Source organism: Coregonus clupeaformis, chromosome 13 (assembly GCF_020615455.1).
Source record: "Coregonus clupeaformis isolate EN_2021a chromosome 13, ASM2061545v1, whole genome shotgun sequence".
NCBI classification, from domain to species: Eukaryota; Metazoa; Chordata; class Actinopteri; order Salmoniformes; family Salmonidae; genus Coregonus; species Coregonus clupeaformis.
This window is the reverse complement of record NC_059204.1, coordinates 51,534,334-51,552,602: the sequence shown is the minus strand read 5'-3', so window position 1 is coordinate 51,552,602 and position 18,269 is coordinate 51,534,334. Positions and strand designations below refer to the sequence as shown.

The 18,269-nt window shown below is 41.9% G+C and overlaps 1 protein-coding gene across 1 annotated transcript; it reads right to left on the bottom strand.

Annotated features, from left to right (window-relative positions):
* Nucleotides 1-555: 555 nt before the first annotated feature.
* dpagt1 (dolichyl-phosphate (UDP-N-acetylglucosamine) N-acetylglucosaminephosphotransferase 1 (GlcNAc-1-P transferase)) lies at nt 556-17,211 on the bottom strand. The gene is made up of 9 exons (XM_041894547.2): nt 16,530-17,211; nt 16,274-16,394; nt 7,454-7,667; nt 6,943-7,089; nt 6,684-6,768; nt 4,914-5,102; nt 4,643-4,730; nt 4,307-4,462; nt 556-1,403 (listed from the first exon to the last, which is right to left on the bottom strand). The coding sequence occupies exons 1-9, from the start codon at nt 16,682-16,684 to the stop codon at nt 1,338-1,340; spliced, it is 1,221 nt and encodes a 406-aa protein (XP_041750481.1). The 5' UTR covers nt 16,685-17,211; the 3' UTR covers nt 556-1,337.
* Between the last annotated feature and the right edge of the window lie 1,058 nt (nt 17,212-18,269).

Here is an 18,269-nt window from a genome sequence, read left to right as displayed (position 1 = left end):
CATGTTGCACTGAGCCTTGCTGTTGGAAAACCACATCAGTGTATGACTTTTGGCTGTAGTTGATGCACCTCCACAGACTTTACTCCTTGACTTTCATCTGCAGTCGGTTGCTTCAGGCTTACCACTCAAACAAGCCCACGGACTTCTGCCCCTTTGAATCGTGCGCATCGTTTTCGTGACGTTGTCAGCTTACCCATCTATAAACTTCAGGTAGCAAATTGGCAATAAAAAAAAAATTGTGGACCAAATTCAGCACGCTCACAAAATTCTTCACATAAATTGGCTTATTTTCGTGGATATATTTTGGCCGGACTAAAACCTCTCGCTTCGCCTCTTCCACTCTGCTGTACAGTCTTTGTTCATACTGTACTTATTGTCATTGAGTCAGCCCCAGTTCTGTCTTGGCCAATCACATAAGGCGGTTCTGTACAACTGGAATATTGTCCTCAAAAAACGGGAACGATTAAAACGTTCTGGTCAGAAATATCAGTAGTGACTGTATTCAGCATTATTTCAGTGTCTCAAAATTATTAAATAACTATTTCATAAAGGAAATGTAATTGTTCTGAGCACTTATTTATTTCCTGGTTGGAAATTAATTGTTCTGAGCACTTATTTATTTCCTGGTTGGAGCATTCCATTACAAGAGTAAAACATCACTCAAGTATTTTACACTTGTATTTACATTCCTACAAAGCAGAATTGTCCAGTGTCAAAACAAATTAGCATTAAGAAGGCAAAGCTTACAAATACATAGATTGAGAAAAGTTTTCACATGTCCTTCTTTAGTATGTTCATAAAAATACACCTAACTGATAATACCAAAAAAAGTAACATCTTCATCTAGCCCTTGTAATCTCACCCCTATTGCTCTGAGTTCCTTCCACCCTCAAATCCTCCGAGAATAACTAAAAAATATCCTCCCAATCGCTCCATATGCAATCTGTCTGTCACAAAGAGTAGCCATCCTCAATATAGACTGGGTTTTGACCTGGACTTCTTGCCTTTCTTTTCACAACAGTATGATTGCCATTCATTTAGTGCTTAATTGTTCATCCTGAAATAGTTAATTTAGCAGAATTCTATCAATCGTGATGCCTTTGAGGGGCATGATTTTTCACTGGTTATTTTTCTTTGAAGAACTGAGGTCATCCTCAGCTGTCAGTCTTGTTGTAAACAGACCCATTTTAAATCAGATAGGGATAGGTGAAGCAATAATCAAGGAATCAATAGTCAATAAGCAGAATGATCATCATGGATCAGACGTGGTTGGTCCAGCATAGCTAGACATCCCTCTCTGTAGTCCTCTCAGCTTTCTCTCTGTAGCTGTGGCGTCTCTAGACGTCGTAGAAGAGGCGAACCAAGTGATAGCGGATCCCGAAAGCCAATGCACTCCCCAGTACCTGAGACAGAGACAAATATGAATTATGTGTTAAAGGGTATTCGAAGATATCTTAGAAATGCTCACAAAAAGGGCTTCATATACACTACATGACCAAAATTATGTGGACACCTGCTTGCCAAACATATAATTGCAAATTCATGGTCATTATTATGGAGTTGGTCACCCCTTTGCTGCTATAACAGCTCTACTGGGAAGGCTTTCCACTAGATGTTGGAACCTTCCTGCAGGGACTTTCTTCCATTCAGCCACAAGAGCATTAGTGATGTCGGGCACTGATGTTGGGCGATTCGACAAACCATTCCTGAACGGACCTCGCTTTGTGCATTGTCATGCTGAAACAGGAAAGGGCCTTCCCCAAACTGTTGTCACAAAGTCGGAAGCAAAGAATCGTCTAGAATGTCATTGTATGCTGTAGCGTTAAGACTTCCCTTCTCTGGAACTAAGGGGCCTAGCCCGAACCATGAAAAACAGCCCCAGACCATTATTCCTCCTCCATAAAACTTTACAGTTGGCACTATGCATTGGAGCAGGTAGCGTTCTCCTGGCATCCGCCAAACCCAGATTCGTCCTTCGGACTGCCAGATGGTGAAGCGTGATTCATCAATCCAGGAAACGCGTTTCCACTGCTCCAGAGTCCAATGGTGGCGAGCTTTACACCACTCCAGCCGACGCTTGGCATTGCGCATGGTGATCTTAGGCTTGTGTGTGGTTGCTCGGCCATGGAAACCCATTTCATGAAGCTCCCGACGAACAGTTCTTGTGCTGACATTGCTTCCAGAGGCAGTTTGGAACTCGGTAGTGAGTGTTGCAACCGTGGACAGACAATTTTTTACACGCTACCCACTTCAGCATTCAGTGGTTCCGTTCTGTGAGCTTGTGTGACCTACCACTTCCCGGCTGAGCCGTTGTTGCTCCTAGACATTTCCACTACACAAAAATAGCATTTACAATTGAACGGGGCAGCTCTAGCAGGGCAGAAATTTGACAAACTGACTTGTTGGAAAGGTGGCATCCTATGATGGTGCCACGTTGAAAGTCACTGAGATAAAGGCCATTCTACTGCAAACAATGAAGATTGCATGGCTGTGTGCTTGATTTTATATACCCTGTCAGCAACGGGTGTGGCTGAAATAGCCGAATCCACTAATCTAAAGGGGTGTCCACATACTTTTGTATATATAATGTACCTTAACTTATTCATAATATTGTAACAATATGGCCATTTTAGCAGACTAAGCGACTTACAGAACTGTCAACATTGACAGTGATACATATGTCACATACAGTACCAGTCAAAAGTTTGGAAACACCTACTCATTCCAGGGGTTTTCTTTATTACATTGTAGAATAATAGTCAAGAGATCAAAACTATGAAATCACACATATGGAATCATGTAGTAACCAAAAAAGTGTTAAACAAATCAAAGTATATTTTATATTTGAGATTCTTCAAATAGCCACCCTTTGCCTTGATGACAGCTTTGCACACTCTTGGTATTCTCTCAACCAGCTTCACTTGGAATGCTTTTCCAACAGTCTTGAAGGAGTTCCCACATATGCTGAGCACTTGTTGGCTGATTTTCCTTCACTCTGCGGTCTGACTCATCCCGAACCATCTCAATTCGGTTGAGGTCGGGGGATTGTGGAGGCCAGGTCATCTGATGCAGCACTCCATTGCTCTACTTCTTGGTCAAATAGCCCCTACACAGCCTGGAGGTGTGTTGGGTCATTGTCGTGTTGAAAAACAAATGATAGTCCCACTAAGCCCAAACCAGATGGGATGGCATATCGCTGCAGAATGCTGTGGTAGCCATGCTGGTTAAGTGTGTTCTAAATAAATCACAGACAGTGTCACCAGCAAAGCACCCCCACATCATAACTCCTCCTCCTCCATGCTTTACGGTGGGAAATACACATGCGGAGATCATCTGTTCACCCACACAGCGTCTCACAAAGACACGGCGGTTGGAACCAAAAATCTCCAATTTGGACTCCAGACCAAAGGTCACATTTACACTGGTCTAATGTCCATTGCTCATGTTTCTCGGCCCAAGCAAGTCTCTTCTTCTTATTGGTGTCCTTTAGTAGTGGTTTCTTTGCAGCAATTCGACCATGAAGGCCTGATTCACACAGTCTCCTCTGAACAGTTTATGTTGAGATGTGTCTGTTTCTTGAACTCTGTGAAGCATTTATTTGGGCTGCAATTTCTGAGGCTGGTAACTGTAATGAATTTATCTTCTGCAGCAGAGGTAACTCTGGGTCTTCCATTCCTGTGGCGGTCCTCATGAGAGCCAGTTTCATCATAGCGCTTGGTTGTTTTTGAGACTGCACTCAAATGTTCTTGAAATTTTCCAGATTGACTGACCTTCATGCCTTAAAGTAATGATGGACTGTCGTTTCTCTTTGCTTATTTGAGCTGTTCTTGCCATAATATGGACTTGGTCTTTTACCAAATAGGGCTATCTTCTGTATAACCCCCCCCCAGCTCCCTACCCTACCTCCCTACCTTGTCACAACACAACTGATTGGCTCAAACGCATTAAGAAGGAAATAAATTACACAAATTAACTTTTAACAAAGCACACCTGTTAATTGAAATATATTCCAGGTGAAAACCTCATGAAGCTGGTTGAGAGAATGCCAAGAGTGTGCAAAGCTGTCATCAAGGCAAAGGGTGGCTATTTGAAGAATCTCAAATATAAAATATATTTTGATTTGGTTAACACTTTTTTGGTTACTACATGCTTCCATATGTGTTATTTCATAGTTTTGATGTCTTCACTATTATTCTACAATGTAAAAAATTATAAAAATAAAGAAAAACCCTTGAATGAGTCCAAACTTTTGACTGGTAGCGTACATAATAACATTTTACTCAGAAATGAGACCTGTTGTAGCTACCTGTATGAGCAGCATGATGGTGGTGAGGTTTCTCTCGTGTGTGGGTCCCAGTATCTTCAGCACCAGGTTTATTAAGGTCATGTTGTTGCACTCCACAAACTCATCATCACCCTCCTGTCCACGCTTCACTTCCAGCACCCGCAGCATCTCTGCCACCTGATGGGTGGAAAATACACAACAGCACAAATTATATTCATTATCCACCCAAGTCAAAGCTTTCTTTCACTCATATCAATCTACCTGACCAAAGTCAAACATTTGCACTGATTCCACCTTTTTGGACAAACAAATACAAAAGTAAAATTCATACTACAACATGTGTACATATTGGTTTACCTGTAAAATAAGATTTCCCAATTTGGAGAGGTCCCTCCTTTTGAATTTAGACCAACTCATTCCTAGTTTTCCTGTATCTGGGTTCAGTCTTCATCCATCAGGCAAATTTAGGAGAAGAAAAAACAACAATGAGGATCACTTTTATAACAAGGGATTATAATCTGAAATGAAAAGATCATGGAATTGTATCATAAAAGTACTATACACTATACGATACGTATACTATATCAATGCTATCATAGGAGTAAGGGAGGAAGATCTGTAGTGTTACCTGGGGAGGCGGTGCCTGGGACAGGGTACTACATGGAATAGCTGGGGTAGTGAGTAGACAAAGTTGACCACTTGAGGAATGAAGAAGAGCAGCATGGTTTTGCTGAAGTGCCCCAGGATTCCTACCACTGCAAAGGTCATCCCCGCAAAGTAGCAAAAGGTGTCTCCCACAAACACGGATGAAGGGTACCTGTAGTAAAGGCAATAGATGATGTAGTGTATGTTGGCAATAATTTACAACATGCTTTTTAACAGCAACACCATTTTACAATAGCCGTGTCTGAATCCCTATACATGCATTCTAAATAGTAGGCATTTTAGGTATGCAAAAATAGAACGTTTTACAGTACGTGACATTTCAAAAAATCGAGTATGCTTTAAATGCCAGAATGTTATACTCATTTTGGCTTTTCATTTAGCAGAATTCGCTGCACACTTTTGAGGAAGAGAATTGTCTTTTGACAACAGCTGATAATGAGATAAGGGGACGCACTGTACCCAAATGAACGAATGGCGGTAATCAACGCAATTGATTAATTGAGATTTTGTTTTGAAATGTTTACAAATTAATTAAAAATGAAAAGCTGACATGTCTTGAGTCAATAAGTAGGCATTCAACCCCTTTGTTATAGCAAGCCTAAATAAGTTCAGAGTAAAAATGTGCTTAACAAGTCACATAATAAGTTGCATGGACACACTGTGTGCAATAATAGTGTTTAATCCTTAAGAGTCTATTGATGCACCCGTGTATAAATCTAATTAACCAAATAAAAAAATCCCCATCAAAATCCGTCAGTTTAAGCTAGAGATATGTTTTTTTATTGTATGGGCTGCGTCTCAATCCACCACATCTGCCTATGTCGGCCTTCCTCATCTGCAGTGGAAGGTGGCCGAGTTACAGCGGTGTTCATCAGACCATGAGAGATATCGAAAATCGGTCTTCTCACAAAAACGTCTGTAGCGTCCGAACGGTTTGGCCTAAAAAAAGAGGAGACTCTCACGAATACCATGGTGTTCTACGTTTTGCTCTACTACCCCAACAAGTCTCAGTGGACTCGTCTGAACGTAACTAATACAAATGAAGGTAGTTTTGTGCCCCAAAAAATAAGGGGTTAAATGTGTCCCAAAAATTTCCTGAGCTTTCTTATATCTCATAGATATAGGACAGACACTTTATTCCTTATTACTTATTTGTGACTTTCTTTTTTGCCATTTATGAATGTGTTATTCAATGTGTTTCTATGGGCTATAGTAGTAAAAGCCAAATTCAATATTTGATCAAAACATTTTCTTAAATATTTGTTTTGACAGCTTAAAGAATTTGAAGAATAATGTGAAATATTGTACAATCCAGGTGCGCAAAGCTCTTAGAGACTTACCCAGAAAGGCTCACAACTGTAATCGCTGCCAAAGGTGATTCTAACATGTATTGACTCAGGGGTGTGAACCCTTATGTAAATTAGATATTTCTTTATTTCATTTTCAATAAATTTGCAAACATTTCTAAAACAATTTTTTCAATTTGTCATTATGGAGTATGGGTGGAAAAAACTTTTTTTAATCCTTTTTGAATTCAGGCTGTAACACAACAAAATGTGGAATACGTCAAGGGGTTCTGAAGGCACTGTATGTTGATATTTGTTGCTTACTGCATTCATTGTTATTAAACAGCGCATTCTAAATAGTATGTAGCACAATTAGTACACAGTATGTCGTTTTAGTAAGTAGTAGGAAAGACTGATTTCGGACACGGCCAGTGTCTCCAACTCACCAGTTGTGGTAGAAAAGTGCTAAAGTTGTGAAGAAGAACGGGAGCATGAAGTATAGGGAGAAAATGTGGTCGTCTCTGTAGTCTCCTGCAAAAGTCAAAAAGAGTGTGCACAATTACATCCACATTTCTATATATCAGACCAGGAAAGGTTACTTGATTTTACATGGAAATGTAGCTACATTTGGTAGGATGTGTACACACATGATTGGAGCACTGAGAACAGGGGATGTTGATGAAAGATAGAAAAAACACCACTTACCACCGAGCTCAAGCAAGTTGAAGATGATGATGGAGCCGGAGATGAAGAGTGCCTGTCCTGACTCGATGCCGTTGATGCCCGCCAGGATGTTGATGGCATTAGTACAGAACACTGCCAGCATGCCCATGTAGACATAGTAGAGAATACCTACAGAGAAGAGACAATAACATCAGTCAGCATAAGACGTACAACAAAGCATGGAGGATGACTTGCAATACTGAAATTGATACAACACTGCCAGCGGGCAAAACTGGTTGAAATGACGTCATTACAACCAGATAACAAATAGATATACTGTTTGTAAACTAGTTGGAATGTATATAATTTCAACCAGCTTTGCCTGAAGCAACACTATGGATCTTTCAAATCCAGCTCTCCTGTGGCTGTGGGCAAACTAAGTGGACCTTAAAGAGAAATTTGCATTGTGGCCATTGTGGATAAACGGAATGTGATACAGATGACGTTTTGTTTGCCTCTCCAGTCTCTCATTTTTATTGTGACACTCACTCACCCAGATCCAAGTGCATCCCCAGTAAGAGCCTGAAGGGTTTGGGCACCACAATGACAGTGTTGCCGAAGTTGGTGAAGTAGACCATGAGCAGCGGCAGGGAGGCCATGGTGGGCAGCAGGAGCTTGTGTCTCCAGCGCAGGTTCAACACGTCATCAGCGAAACCCAGGAAGATCATACAGCAGATGGCGAGTAGAGCACCGATTAGCTGGACAAACTGGTCAGGACAGAACAAGCAGGCAGAAATGTTGAGCAATGGCAGCCTGTCACGTTATAAATGAGCCTGAAAACAGGCCAGATACTGTGTCTGGGATTTTTTTGTCTTGCAGTCTCTGAGGTGTTTTTGTCTATGATTTTTGTGTATCGTGTTTTGTGTGGACCGCAGGAAGAGTACCTGTTGCTATAGATGGTTTAAAAAAATATATATATATATTTTACCTTTATTTAACTAGGCAAGTCAGTTAAGAACAAATTCTTATTTACAATGACGGCCTACACCGGCCAAACCCGGACGACGCTGGGCCAATTGTGCGCCGCCCTATGGGACTCCCAATCACGGCCGGTTGTGATACAGCCTGGAATCGAACCAGGGGGTCTGTAGTGACGCCTCAAGCACTGAGATGCAGTGCCTTAGACCACTGCGCCACTCGGGAGCCCACAACGGGTTTGCTGACAACGTCACGAAAAACGATTTGCACGCTTCAATGGGGCAGAAGTCCATGTGTTGTTGTGATTCTGGATGGTAAGATAGCTAGCAACAATGACAAGAAGCTGCCATGTCGGTATCGTAGGTGGCTTGTTTTAACTAGTTTTATCTTGTTCTTGGTACCATGTCTTGTTTTGAGGTGTTTTGACTAATATGGCTAAATATTAGCTAGCTAACCAACAACTGTCCTGATGTATTTGAGAGAAAACAAGTGTTCATTGTGCACATTTATTTATTATTGGAGACAAAATAGTTTACATGTTGTCAACGTTCTAAGCCAATCCCCTCTGTTTTAGCGCACTCGTCAGTTCTTTTTTGTTTTCGTAACGGGTCGCCAAACGACCTATGAGAACTCCTTTCCCTTCACGTGATGTGATTGAGATGCTTAATATCAAAAGATGTTTAAAGTCACACCACACCCTTACTGTACCCACATGACCTGTCACTATAAAAGGCGGTGTGGCGTGACGTACTGCCTTTTGTTCACGCTCACGTTTACAAAATATATATATATATATATATATACACAAAAGTATGTGGACACTCCTTCAAATTAGTGGATTTGGCTATTTCAGCCACACCCGTTGCTGACATGTGTATAAAATCGAGCACACAGCCATGCAATCTCCATAGACAAACATTGGCAGTAGAATGGCCTTACTGAAGAGCTCAGTGACTTTCACCGTCATAGGATGCCACCTTTCCAACAAGTCATGTCATCAAATTTCTGCCCTGCTAGAGCTGCCCCGGTCAACTATAAGTGCTGTTATTGTGAAGTGGAAACGTCTAGGAGCAACAACGGCTCAGCCGCTAAGTGGTAGGCCACACAAGCTCTCAGAATGGGACTGCCATGTGCTGAAGCGCGTAAAAAACGTCTGTCCTCGGTTGCAACACTCACTGCCTCTGGAAGCAACGTCAGCACAAGAACTGTTCGACGGGAGCTTCATGAAATGGGTTTCCAAGGCACACAAGCCTAACATCACCATGCCCAATGCCAAGCATCGGCTGGAGTGGTGTAAAGCTCGCCACCATTGGATTCAGGAGCAGTGGAAATGCGTTTTTTGGAGTGATGAATCACGCTTCACACCATCTGGCAGTCCGATGGACGAATCTGGGTTTGGCGGATGCCAGGAGAACGCTACCTGCCCCAGTCATAATGGGGTATTGTGTGTAGATTGATGAGGGGGGGAAAAAACAATTTTATCAATTTCAGAATAAGGCTGTAACGTAACAAAATGTGGAAAAAGTGAAGGGGTCTGAATACCTTCCGAATGCACTGTATATCCTCTATTCTGGTCAAGGCTCATCCTATATAACTAATGCTGTACACACCTTTTCTATTCATATACTGTCCATGTCTATACACACCATCATATACATAAACTCAGCAAAAAAAGAAACGTCCTCTCACTGTCAACTGCGTTTATTTTCAGCAAACTTAACATGTGTAAATATTTGTATGAACATCAGATTCAACAACCAAGACATAAACTGAACAAGTTCCACAGACATGAACAAAGAGGGGGTCAAAATCAAAAGTAACAGTCAGTATCTGGTGTGGCCACCAGCTGCATTAAGTACTGCAGTGTATCTCCTCCTCATGGACTTCACCAGATTTGCCAGTTCTTGCTGTGAGATGTTACCCCACTCTTCCACCAAGGCACCTGCAAGTTCCCGGACATTTCTGGGGGGGAATGGCCCTAGCCCACACCCTCCGATCCAACAGGTCCCAGGTGTGCTCAATGGGATTGAGATCCGGGCTCTTCGCTGGCCATGGCAGAACACTGACATTCCTGTCTTGCAGGAAATCACGCACAGAACGAGCAGTATGGCTGGTGGCATTGTCATGCTGGAGGGTCATGTCAGGATGAGCCTGCAGGAAGGGTACCACATGAAGGAGGAGGATGTCTTCCCTGTAACGCACAGCATTGAGATTGCCTGCAATGACAACAAGCTCAGTCCGATGATGCTGTGACACACCGCCCCAGACCATGACTGATCCTCCACCTCCAAATCGATCCCGCTCCAGAGTACAGGCCTCGGTGTAACGCTCATTCCTTCGACAACAAACGCAAATCCAACCATCACCCCACCTGGTGAGACAAAACCGCGACTTGTCAGTGAAGAGCACTTTTTGCCAGTCCTGTCTGGTCCAGCGACGGTGGGTTTGTGCCCATAGGCGATGTTGTTGCCGGTGATGTCTGGTGAGGACCTGCCTTACAACAGGCCTACAAGCCCTCAGTCCAGCCTCTCTCAGCCTATTGCGGACAGTCTGAGCACTGATGGAGGGGTTGTGCGTTCCTGGTGTAACTCGGGCAGTTGTTGTTGCCATCCTGTACCTGTCCCGCAGGTGTGATGTTCGGATATAACGATCCTGTGCAGGTGTTGTTACACGTGGTCTGCCACTGCGAGGACGATCAGCTGTCTGTCCTGTCTCCCTGTTGCGCTGTCTTAGGCATCTCACAGTACGGACATTGCAATTTATTGCCCTGGCCACATCTGCAGTCCTCATGCCTCCTTGCAGCATGCCTAAGGCACGTTCACGCAGATGAGCAGGGACCCTGGGCATCTTTCTTTTGGTGTTTTTCAGAGTCAGTAGAAAGGCCTCTTTAGTGTTCTAAGTTTTCAAAACTGTGACCTTAATTACCTACCGTCTAAACTGTTAGTGTCTCAACGACCGTTCCACAGGCGCATGTTCATTAATTATTTATGGTTCATTGAACAAGCATGGGGAAACAGTGTTTAAACCCTTTACAATGAAGATCTGTGAAGTTATTTTGATTTTTACAAATTATCTTTGAGTTTATATATTTATATTCCGGACTGTCATTGCTCTGATATTTCTTAATTCCTTCCTTTTTATGTTTTGTGTTTTTTTGGGGTATTTGGGATTTATTTGGTATTTGGTATTTTATTAGGATCCCCATTAGCTGTTGCAAAAGCAGCAGCTACATGAAACATGACATAATACAGAACATTAATAGACAAGAACAGCTCAAAGACAGAACTACATAAAAAAAATGTAAAGGCACACGTAGCCTACATACAGTTGAAGATGGATGTTTACATACACTTAGGTTGGAGTCATTGAAACTCGTTTTTCAAACACTCCACAAATGTCTTGTTAACAAACTATAGTTTTGCCAAGTCGGTTAGGACATCTACTTTGTGCATGACACAAGTAATTTTTACAACAATTGTTTACAGACAGATTATTTCACCTATAATTCACTGTATCACAATTCCAGTGGGTCAGAAGTTTACATACACTAAGTTGACTGTGCCTTTAAACAGCTTGGAAAATTCCAGAAAATTATGTCATGGCTTTAGAAGCTTCTGCTAGGCTAATTGACATCATTTGAGTCCATTGGAGGTGTACCTGTGGATGTATTTTAAGGCCTACCTTCAAACTCAGTGCCTCTTTGCTTGACATCATGGGAAAATCAAAATAAATCAGCCAAAACCTCAGAAAATAAATTGTAGACCTCCACAACTCTGGTTCATCCTTTTTCCAAATGCCTGAAGGTACCACGTTCATCTGCACAAACACTAGTACGCAAGTATAAACACCATGGGACCATGCAGCCGTCATACCGCTCAGGAAGGAGACGCGTTCTGTCTCCTAGAGATTAATGTACTTTGGTGCGAAAAGTGCAAATCAATCCTAGAACAACAGCAAACGACCTTGTGAAGATGCTGGAGGAAACAGGTACAAAAGTATCTATATCCACAGTAAAACGAGTCCAAGCCAGACTACGGTTTGCAACTGCACATGGGGACAAAGATCGTACTTTTTGGAGAAAAGTCCTCTGGTCTGATTAAACAAAAATAGAACTGTTTGGCCATAATGACCATCGTTATGTTTGGAGGATAAAGGGGAATTCTTGCAAGCCAAAGAACACCATCCCAACCGTGAAGCACGGGGGTGGCAGCATCATGCTGTGGGGGTGCTTTGCTGCAGGAGGGACTGGTGCACTTCACAAAATAGACGGCATCATGAGGAAGGAAAATTATGTGGATATATTGAAGCAACATCTCAAGACATCAGTCAGGAAGTTAAAGCTTGGTCGCAAATGGGTCTTCCAAATAGACAATGCTTACAAAATTGTGGCAAAATGGCTTAAGAACAACAAAGTCAAGGTATTGGAGTGGCCATCACAAAGCCCTGACCTCAATCCTATAGACAATGTGTGGGCAGAACTGAAAAAGTGTGTGCGAGCAAGGAGGCCTACAAACCTGACTCAGTTACACCAGCTCTGTCAGGAGGAATGGGCCAAAATTCACCCAACTTATTGTGGGAAGCTTGTGGAAGGCTACCCGAAACGTTTGACCCAAGTTAAACAATTTAAAGGCAATGCTACTAAATACTAATTGAGTGTATGTAAACTTCTGAACCACTGGGAATATGATGAAATAAATAAAAGCTGAAATAAATCATTCTGACATTTCACATTCTTAAAATAAAGTGGTGATCCTAACTGACCTAAGACAGGGAATTTTTACTATGATTAAATGTCAGGAATTGTGAAAAACTGAGTTTAAATGCATTTGGCTAAGGTGTATGTAAACTTCCGACTTCAACTGTATCAATACATACACACAAACTATCTAGGTCAAATAGGGGAGAGGAGTTGTGCCGTGAGGTGTTGCTTTATCTGTTTTTTTAAACCAGGTTTGCTGTTCATTTGAGCAATATGAGATGGGAGTTCCATGCAATAATGGCTCTATATAATACTGTACGCTTTATTGAATTTGTTATGGATTTGGGGACTTTGAAAAGACCCCTAGTGGCATGTCTGGTAGGGTAAGTGTGTGTGTCAGAGCTGTGTGTAAGTTGACTTTGCAAACAATTTGGGATTTAACACAGTGCAGGAATATCTAACAAGTAATATCTAACAATTTCACAACATATACCCAATACACACAAATCTAAGTAAGGAATGGAATTTAAGAATATATATATGGACAAGCATTGACAGAGCGGCATGGACTAAGATACAGTAGAATTTATGGAATACAGTATATACATATGAGATGAGTAGTGCAAGATATGTAAACATTATTGAAGTGACTAGTGTTCCATTTTTTTAAGTGCCAACATCAAATGGTTTTGTGATGAATAAGCCATCTGATTTGATGAAAGATGGAGTTGAATGTCTTTCTGCCCATAATTTCATTTAAAGTACTCCAAAGTTTTTTTTCCATCATTCTTTATATCATTGATCTTGGCTTCATAACACAGTTTCTTCTTTTTGTTGAGTTTAGTCACATAATTTCTCAATTTGCAGTAAGTCAACCAGTCAGATGTGCAGCCAGACTTATTAGCCACTCCATTCTCACCATCTCTTTCAACCACACAGTTTTTCAATTCCTCATCAATCCATGGAGCCTTAACAGTTCTAACAGTCAGTTTCTTAACAGGTGCATGTTTATCCTGGATATAGCCACTATGACCAATGGGTACGGATGCAGCTTTAGAAGTTCTACAGTATTAGTAAAAATGTGATCGATACATGTGGATGATCTTGTTCCTGTAGCGTTTTTAAACACCCAGGTAGGTTGATTAATAACCTGAACCAGATTACAGGCACTGTAAGAAGCTTCCTCTTGAGCAGACAGCTTGATGAAAACCAGTCAATATTCAGGTCCCCAAGAAAGTAGACCTCTCTGTTTACATCACATACACTATCAAGCATTTCACACATATTATTTAGATACTGACTCTTCGCACTTGGTGGCCTATAGCAACACCCCAAAAGAAAAGGCTTTAGATGTGGCAAATCAACCTGCAACCACAACACTTAAATAACACTTGACATAAGATATTCTCTAAGCATTACAGGGATATGCCTCTGAATATATACAGCAACACCTCCCCCATAAGCATTTCTGTCTCTTTTATAGATGTTATACTCTTGTATTGCTACTGCATTATCATCAAATGAATGATCTAAGTGAGTTTCAGAAATGGCTAATATATGAATGTTATCTGATGTTAGCAAGTTATTGATTTCATTAACCTTATTTCTAAGGCTACATATATTAATATGGGCTATTTTCAGCCCTTTCCTGGGTAGCTTATCAGAGATAGACATAATACGGAAAAGAGCAAACAAAGCAAGAGAAAAAAATATACATTCAGCAGTCCATTAATCAATTGGGGTGTGTGTGTGTGTGTGCTGCGGGATTGAAGCTACGAACCCATAGGCTTGGCTCTCTCATCCCTTCCAGGCTTTTGGGAGGGAGGGTGGACAATGAGCCTGTCATAGCGGATGTAAGCAATGTCCCCACGCGCTCTGGCAGCTTTCATGGCTGGGATAAGTTCTTTCCTCTTCTGGCGCACAGCTTCAGGATAGTCCTTGTTGAGAAAGATATACGTTCCTCTCAAGTTCTTGGCTCTTTCGAGAACAGCTACCTTGACCTTGAACCTCAGGAACTTGACCACTATCGGCCTGGGCCTGTAACCTGGGCTGGTGGTGGGTTTTCCAGTTCTTTGGGCACGCTCCACCTCAATCTACCTGTGGTCCATCTTCAATTTCTCAGATATCATTTCTCTCACTTTGTCCTCAGACTCCGTCCAGGTCTCATGTGGAGATTCTGCAATTCCGTCCACAACCATGTTGTTACACCTTGATTGTCCCTCGAGATGTCTGATTTATCCTATCATGGATTCACACACAGAACTGATGTCCTCTATTGTTTTGTTTTGTTAGGTATTACTGAACCGTTGGAGCTAGAAACATAAGCATTTCGCTGCACCTGGGATAACATCTGCAAAATAGGTGTACGCGACCAATAACATTTATTTGGGAGTTAGATGTTGTCCTACAATCACTTATGAGACCACCATTTGAGCCCCGGTCTTCACTTGAGCTATGTGAGCTCTCAGTCAAGAATGGCTTTCTATTGGCTATTGTTTCAGCCAAGCGTGTTAGAGAATAACATGTGTTTTATACCCATCCTTCATGACTCACTTTAGCAGAAGATGGATCTGAGGCAGTGCTTCGGCCAAATCCAGCATTCTTACCTAGGGTGCTTTCATTATCACGTCCTAACCAGCCCTTAATCATAGTGACATTTCACCCGCCTCCCCACAGGAGAGTCGTGAGTTGCATACACTTTGGTAAGGGCATTGAGTGCCTATCTTGCTGCAAAAAGAACTGTTCAAACAGAACAGCTTTTTGTGTATTATGAGGAGAACACCAAAGGGCGCACTGTCTCGAAGCAGAGATTGGCACATTGGGTTACGCTGCAGCAGGTAGACCAACTTCCAGGCGGTGTGGTAGCACACCAGGGGTATGGCCACTTCATGGGCCCTGTTCAGAGGGGCCTCCCTGGACTCTATCTGTGCTGCTGCAAGTTGGGCAACACCCATGACTTTCATGAGGTACTACAGAATCAATGTTATGTCCACACCATCAGTGGGGTCTGTGGTTCTGGACACGGCAAGCTCTCTCAACCCAGATAAGTGAGAATACCGTGAACCTTGAACCGCTTGGTGCTGTTGCACCCAAATGAAGCCTCATGTTGTAAGTTCTAACTTTCAGCTTGCTTATACACTTGTATACCACAGTTGAAAGTCTGTGTTACCCTGTTGGGTAATTATATTCTATTGCATCCTGTGGTGGATACAAGGACATCCCAGGGACTCATCTGGACTAAGTTAAATGGTGAGTTATCCCACTCTTTGGAACAGCATCTCCCATAGGTCGTTTGGCGACCCATTACGAAAACGAAAGAGAACGTTGGGTTATGGATATAACCTTGGTTCTCTTAGTAGAGTAACGGGTCGCCAAACTTTCATGTCATTCCTACACCTCTGTGGGGTTCAAGTGAGGTAATAGACAGAATGTCACGCCACACCGCCTTTTATAGGTCACGTGGGTACAGAAAGGATGTGGCATAACTTTAAACATCTTTGATATTAAGGGAAGTTCCCATAGGTCGTTTGGTGACCCGTTATTCTACTTAGAGAACCAAGGTTACATCTGTAACCCAACGTTTTGTTGCTAAACAACCAAACCGTCTATTGCAAAAGCAAATGGGGATACAAATAAAGAAATAACAGGCAGAATTATAGGTACAGAATAGGTAACTGCCCCAGTTCCCTCACCCACCTCATTGTGTGGGAAGCCAGTGCACTGCTCTTCTACAAAGCAGCTGAGGAAAGGCACTGGGATGAAGCAGAACATGATAATGAGGAACACGGTCCCACTGATGACGCCCTGAGACTCTGGACTGCAGAGAGGAGAAATTAAAATAAGTCAGGACAAAACCACAACAAACCACAAAAAAACGAGCCAATGTAAAATAGATTAACATAGGCTACTGGATAGTAGATAATTGGTAAACAATTGATATTGATAAACGTACACTTCCTTCTTGTTAGTTTTGTTCAGATCCATCCCATAGAGCCTGGCTGAGATGAAGTGGTCTTTGAAGGCTGGAATTAGCTTTAATGTGGCCAAGGACCCAAGTGCAGACATGCACCCGTTGATAACAAGGGGTAGGACAGGAATTGGCGACATGTTTTCTGGATATTCTTAAGACTTGCCTGGATGAGGTTATATCTGATACCTATCTAACTACCAGTGTTAGATAACTTGCTATCATATATCTCTAGCTAACTAGCTAGCTGACGTTATCTAAGGAAGCCTACCCTCAAACTTTGAGCAAGCTAGCTTACACTGTCAACAACCCCACATAATGTGTCTTCATATTGAACGAATGAGCTTTAACAATTGTAGCTAGAAACTACAGTTGTGTTTATCTGGCAAGCTAGTTAACCTTAACTAGCAAACTAAATGATCTGACAGGTAGCTAGCTTGTACATAACGTTACTGTCTCTCTTTCTTTGCACCAGCATTCGCAGAATCCTCTACCGAAGCATGTGTCTAATCATTTTTCAAATAATAGAAATCGCGAAATTACATGCATATTGTCCGAAAAATACGGCTAGCTAAAACGACAATCCCTATACTGTCAGTTGTTGTCCTTTCCTACTTTATAGCTCAATGATTCCTAGTCGAGCAGTGGGACAACCATAGAGAATGATAGAGAGTGCATCGCCATATACTTTCCATTATGGTGTCTGTGAGCGCACGTGCAGCGCTGAGGCAATCTCCATTTTGAAGTAGTCAATTTTCTTCTTCACGATTGGCTGATCCCTCCTGATGACCCGGTTGGACATGACACCAACATGGTCATCAGGAGGGATCAGCCAATGAAGTTGAAAATACCACCCAGTTGACCACATTAAAATGGTGGAAATTGCTTTTAAGCCACTAGAGGCCTCTATTATTCTCTATGGGGAGAACCGAAGTTCCACGTCTACTTCCGGTTATGTGAACTGTTTTTTCTCTTGCAAAACAAAAACCCTGGTAGGGTGGTTATTAATGTGACAACTCTCTTCACAATTATTTCTCACGAAACTGCTTTCAGTATCCATCAAAATTAAACCTCTTCATTTATATCGAAATGGGGTTTAATCGGTTTCAGACGGACGCATTACAGGGTAACAAGGAAGTTTGCTTTAACTCTTCTTCTTTGTTATTGAATTTATCGTAAATCCAATGTCATTGGAATACAATGCCTCTTACTGTTTGACTGTATGTACAGCGGTAGGCGCGACTTTTTCCTCTCCTCTGGTAATACTTTAGTTAGTTTACATTATTACCAGGCTGTTGTGTTGCCAATGTATGACAACACAACAGGATCTCTATATTCTCCTCTATTAAAACATGTTCCACATATTCTTGTACAAGCCTTCATTTCTATAAAATGTGTGCATATGCCTGACAATGGCTGAATGCTATGAAATGTTACAGTCCTTCCACCAGCAGTAGAGGTACGTGGGTAAAATCAATGAGGAAGCCAGAAGAAAATGACATATTACAACCTATGTGTTGTGATAATTGCATTGTTTGCTCTATAACATGTTAGTTCATATGCCTTGCGACCGTGATATATAGGCCTAAAGGCCGAGACAATAAGACAATGGCAGAATAAATTCAACCACACCTTTGTTTCATCACAAAACCGGAGAGCAACCTCTGTCCGGTGAAGTCCACAAAGCATATTGCATGTAACAAACAGTTACATGACCTACAGCAT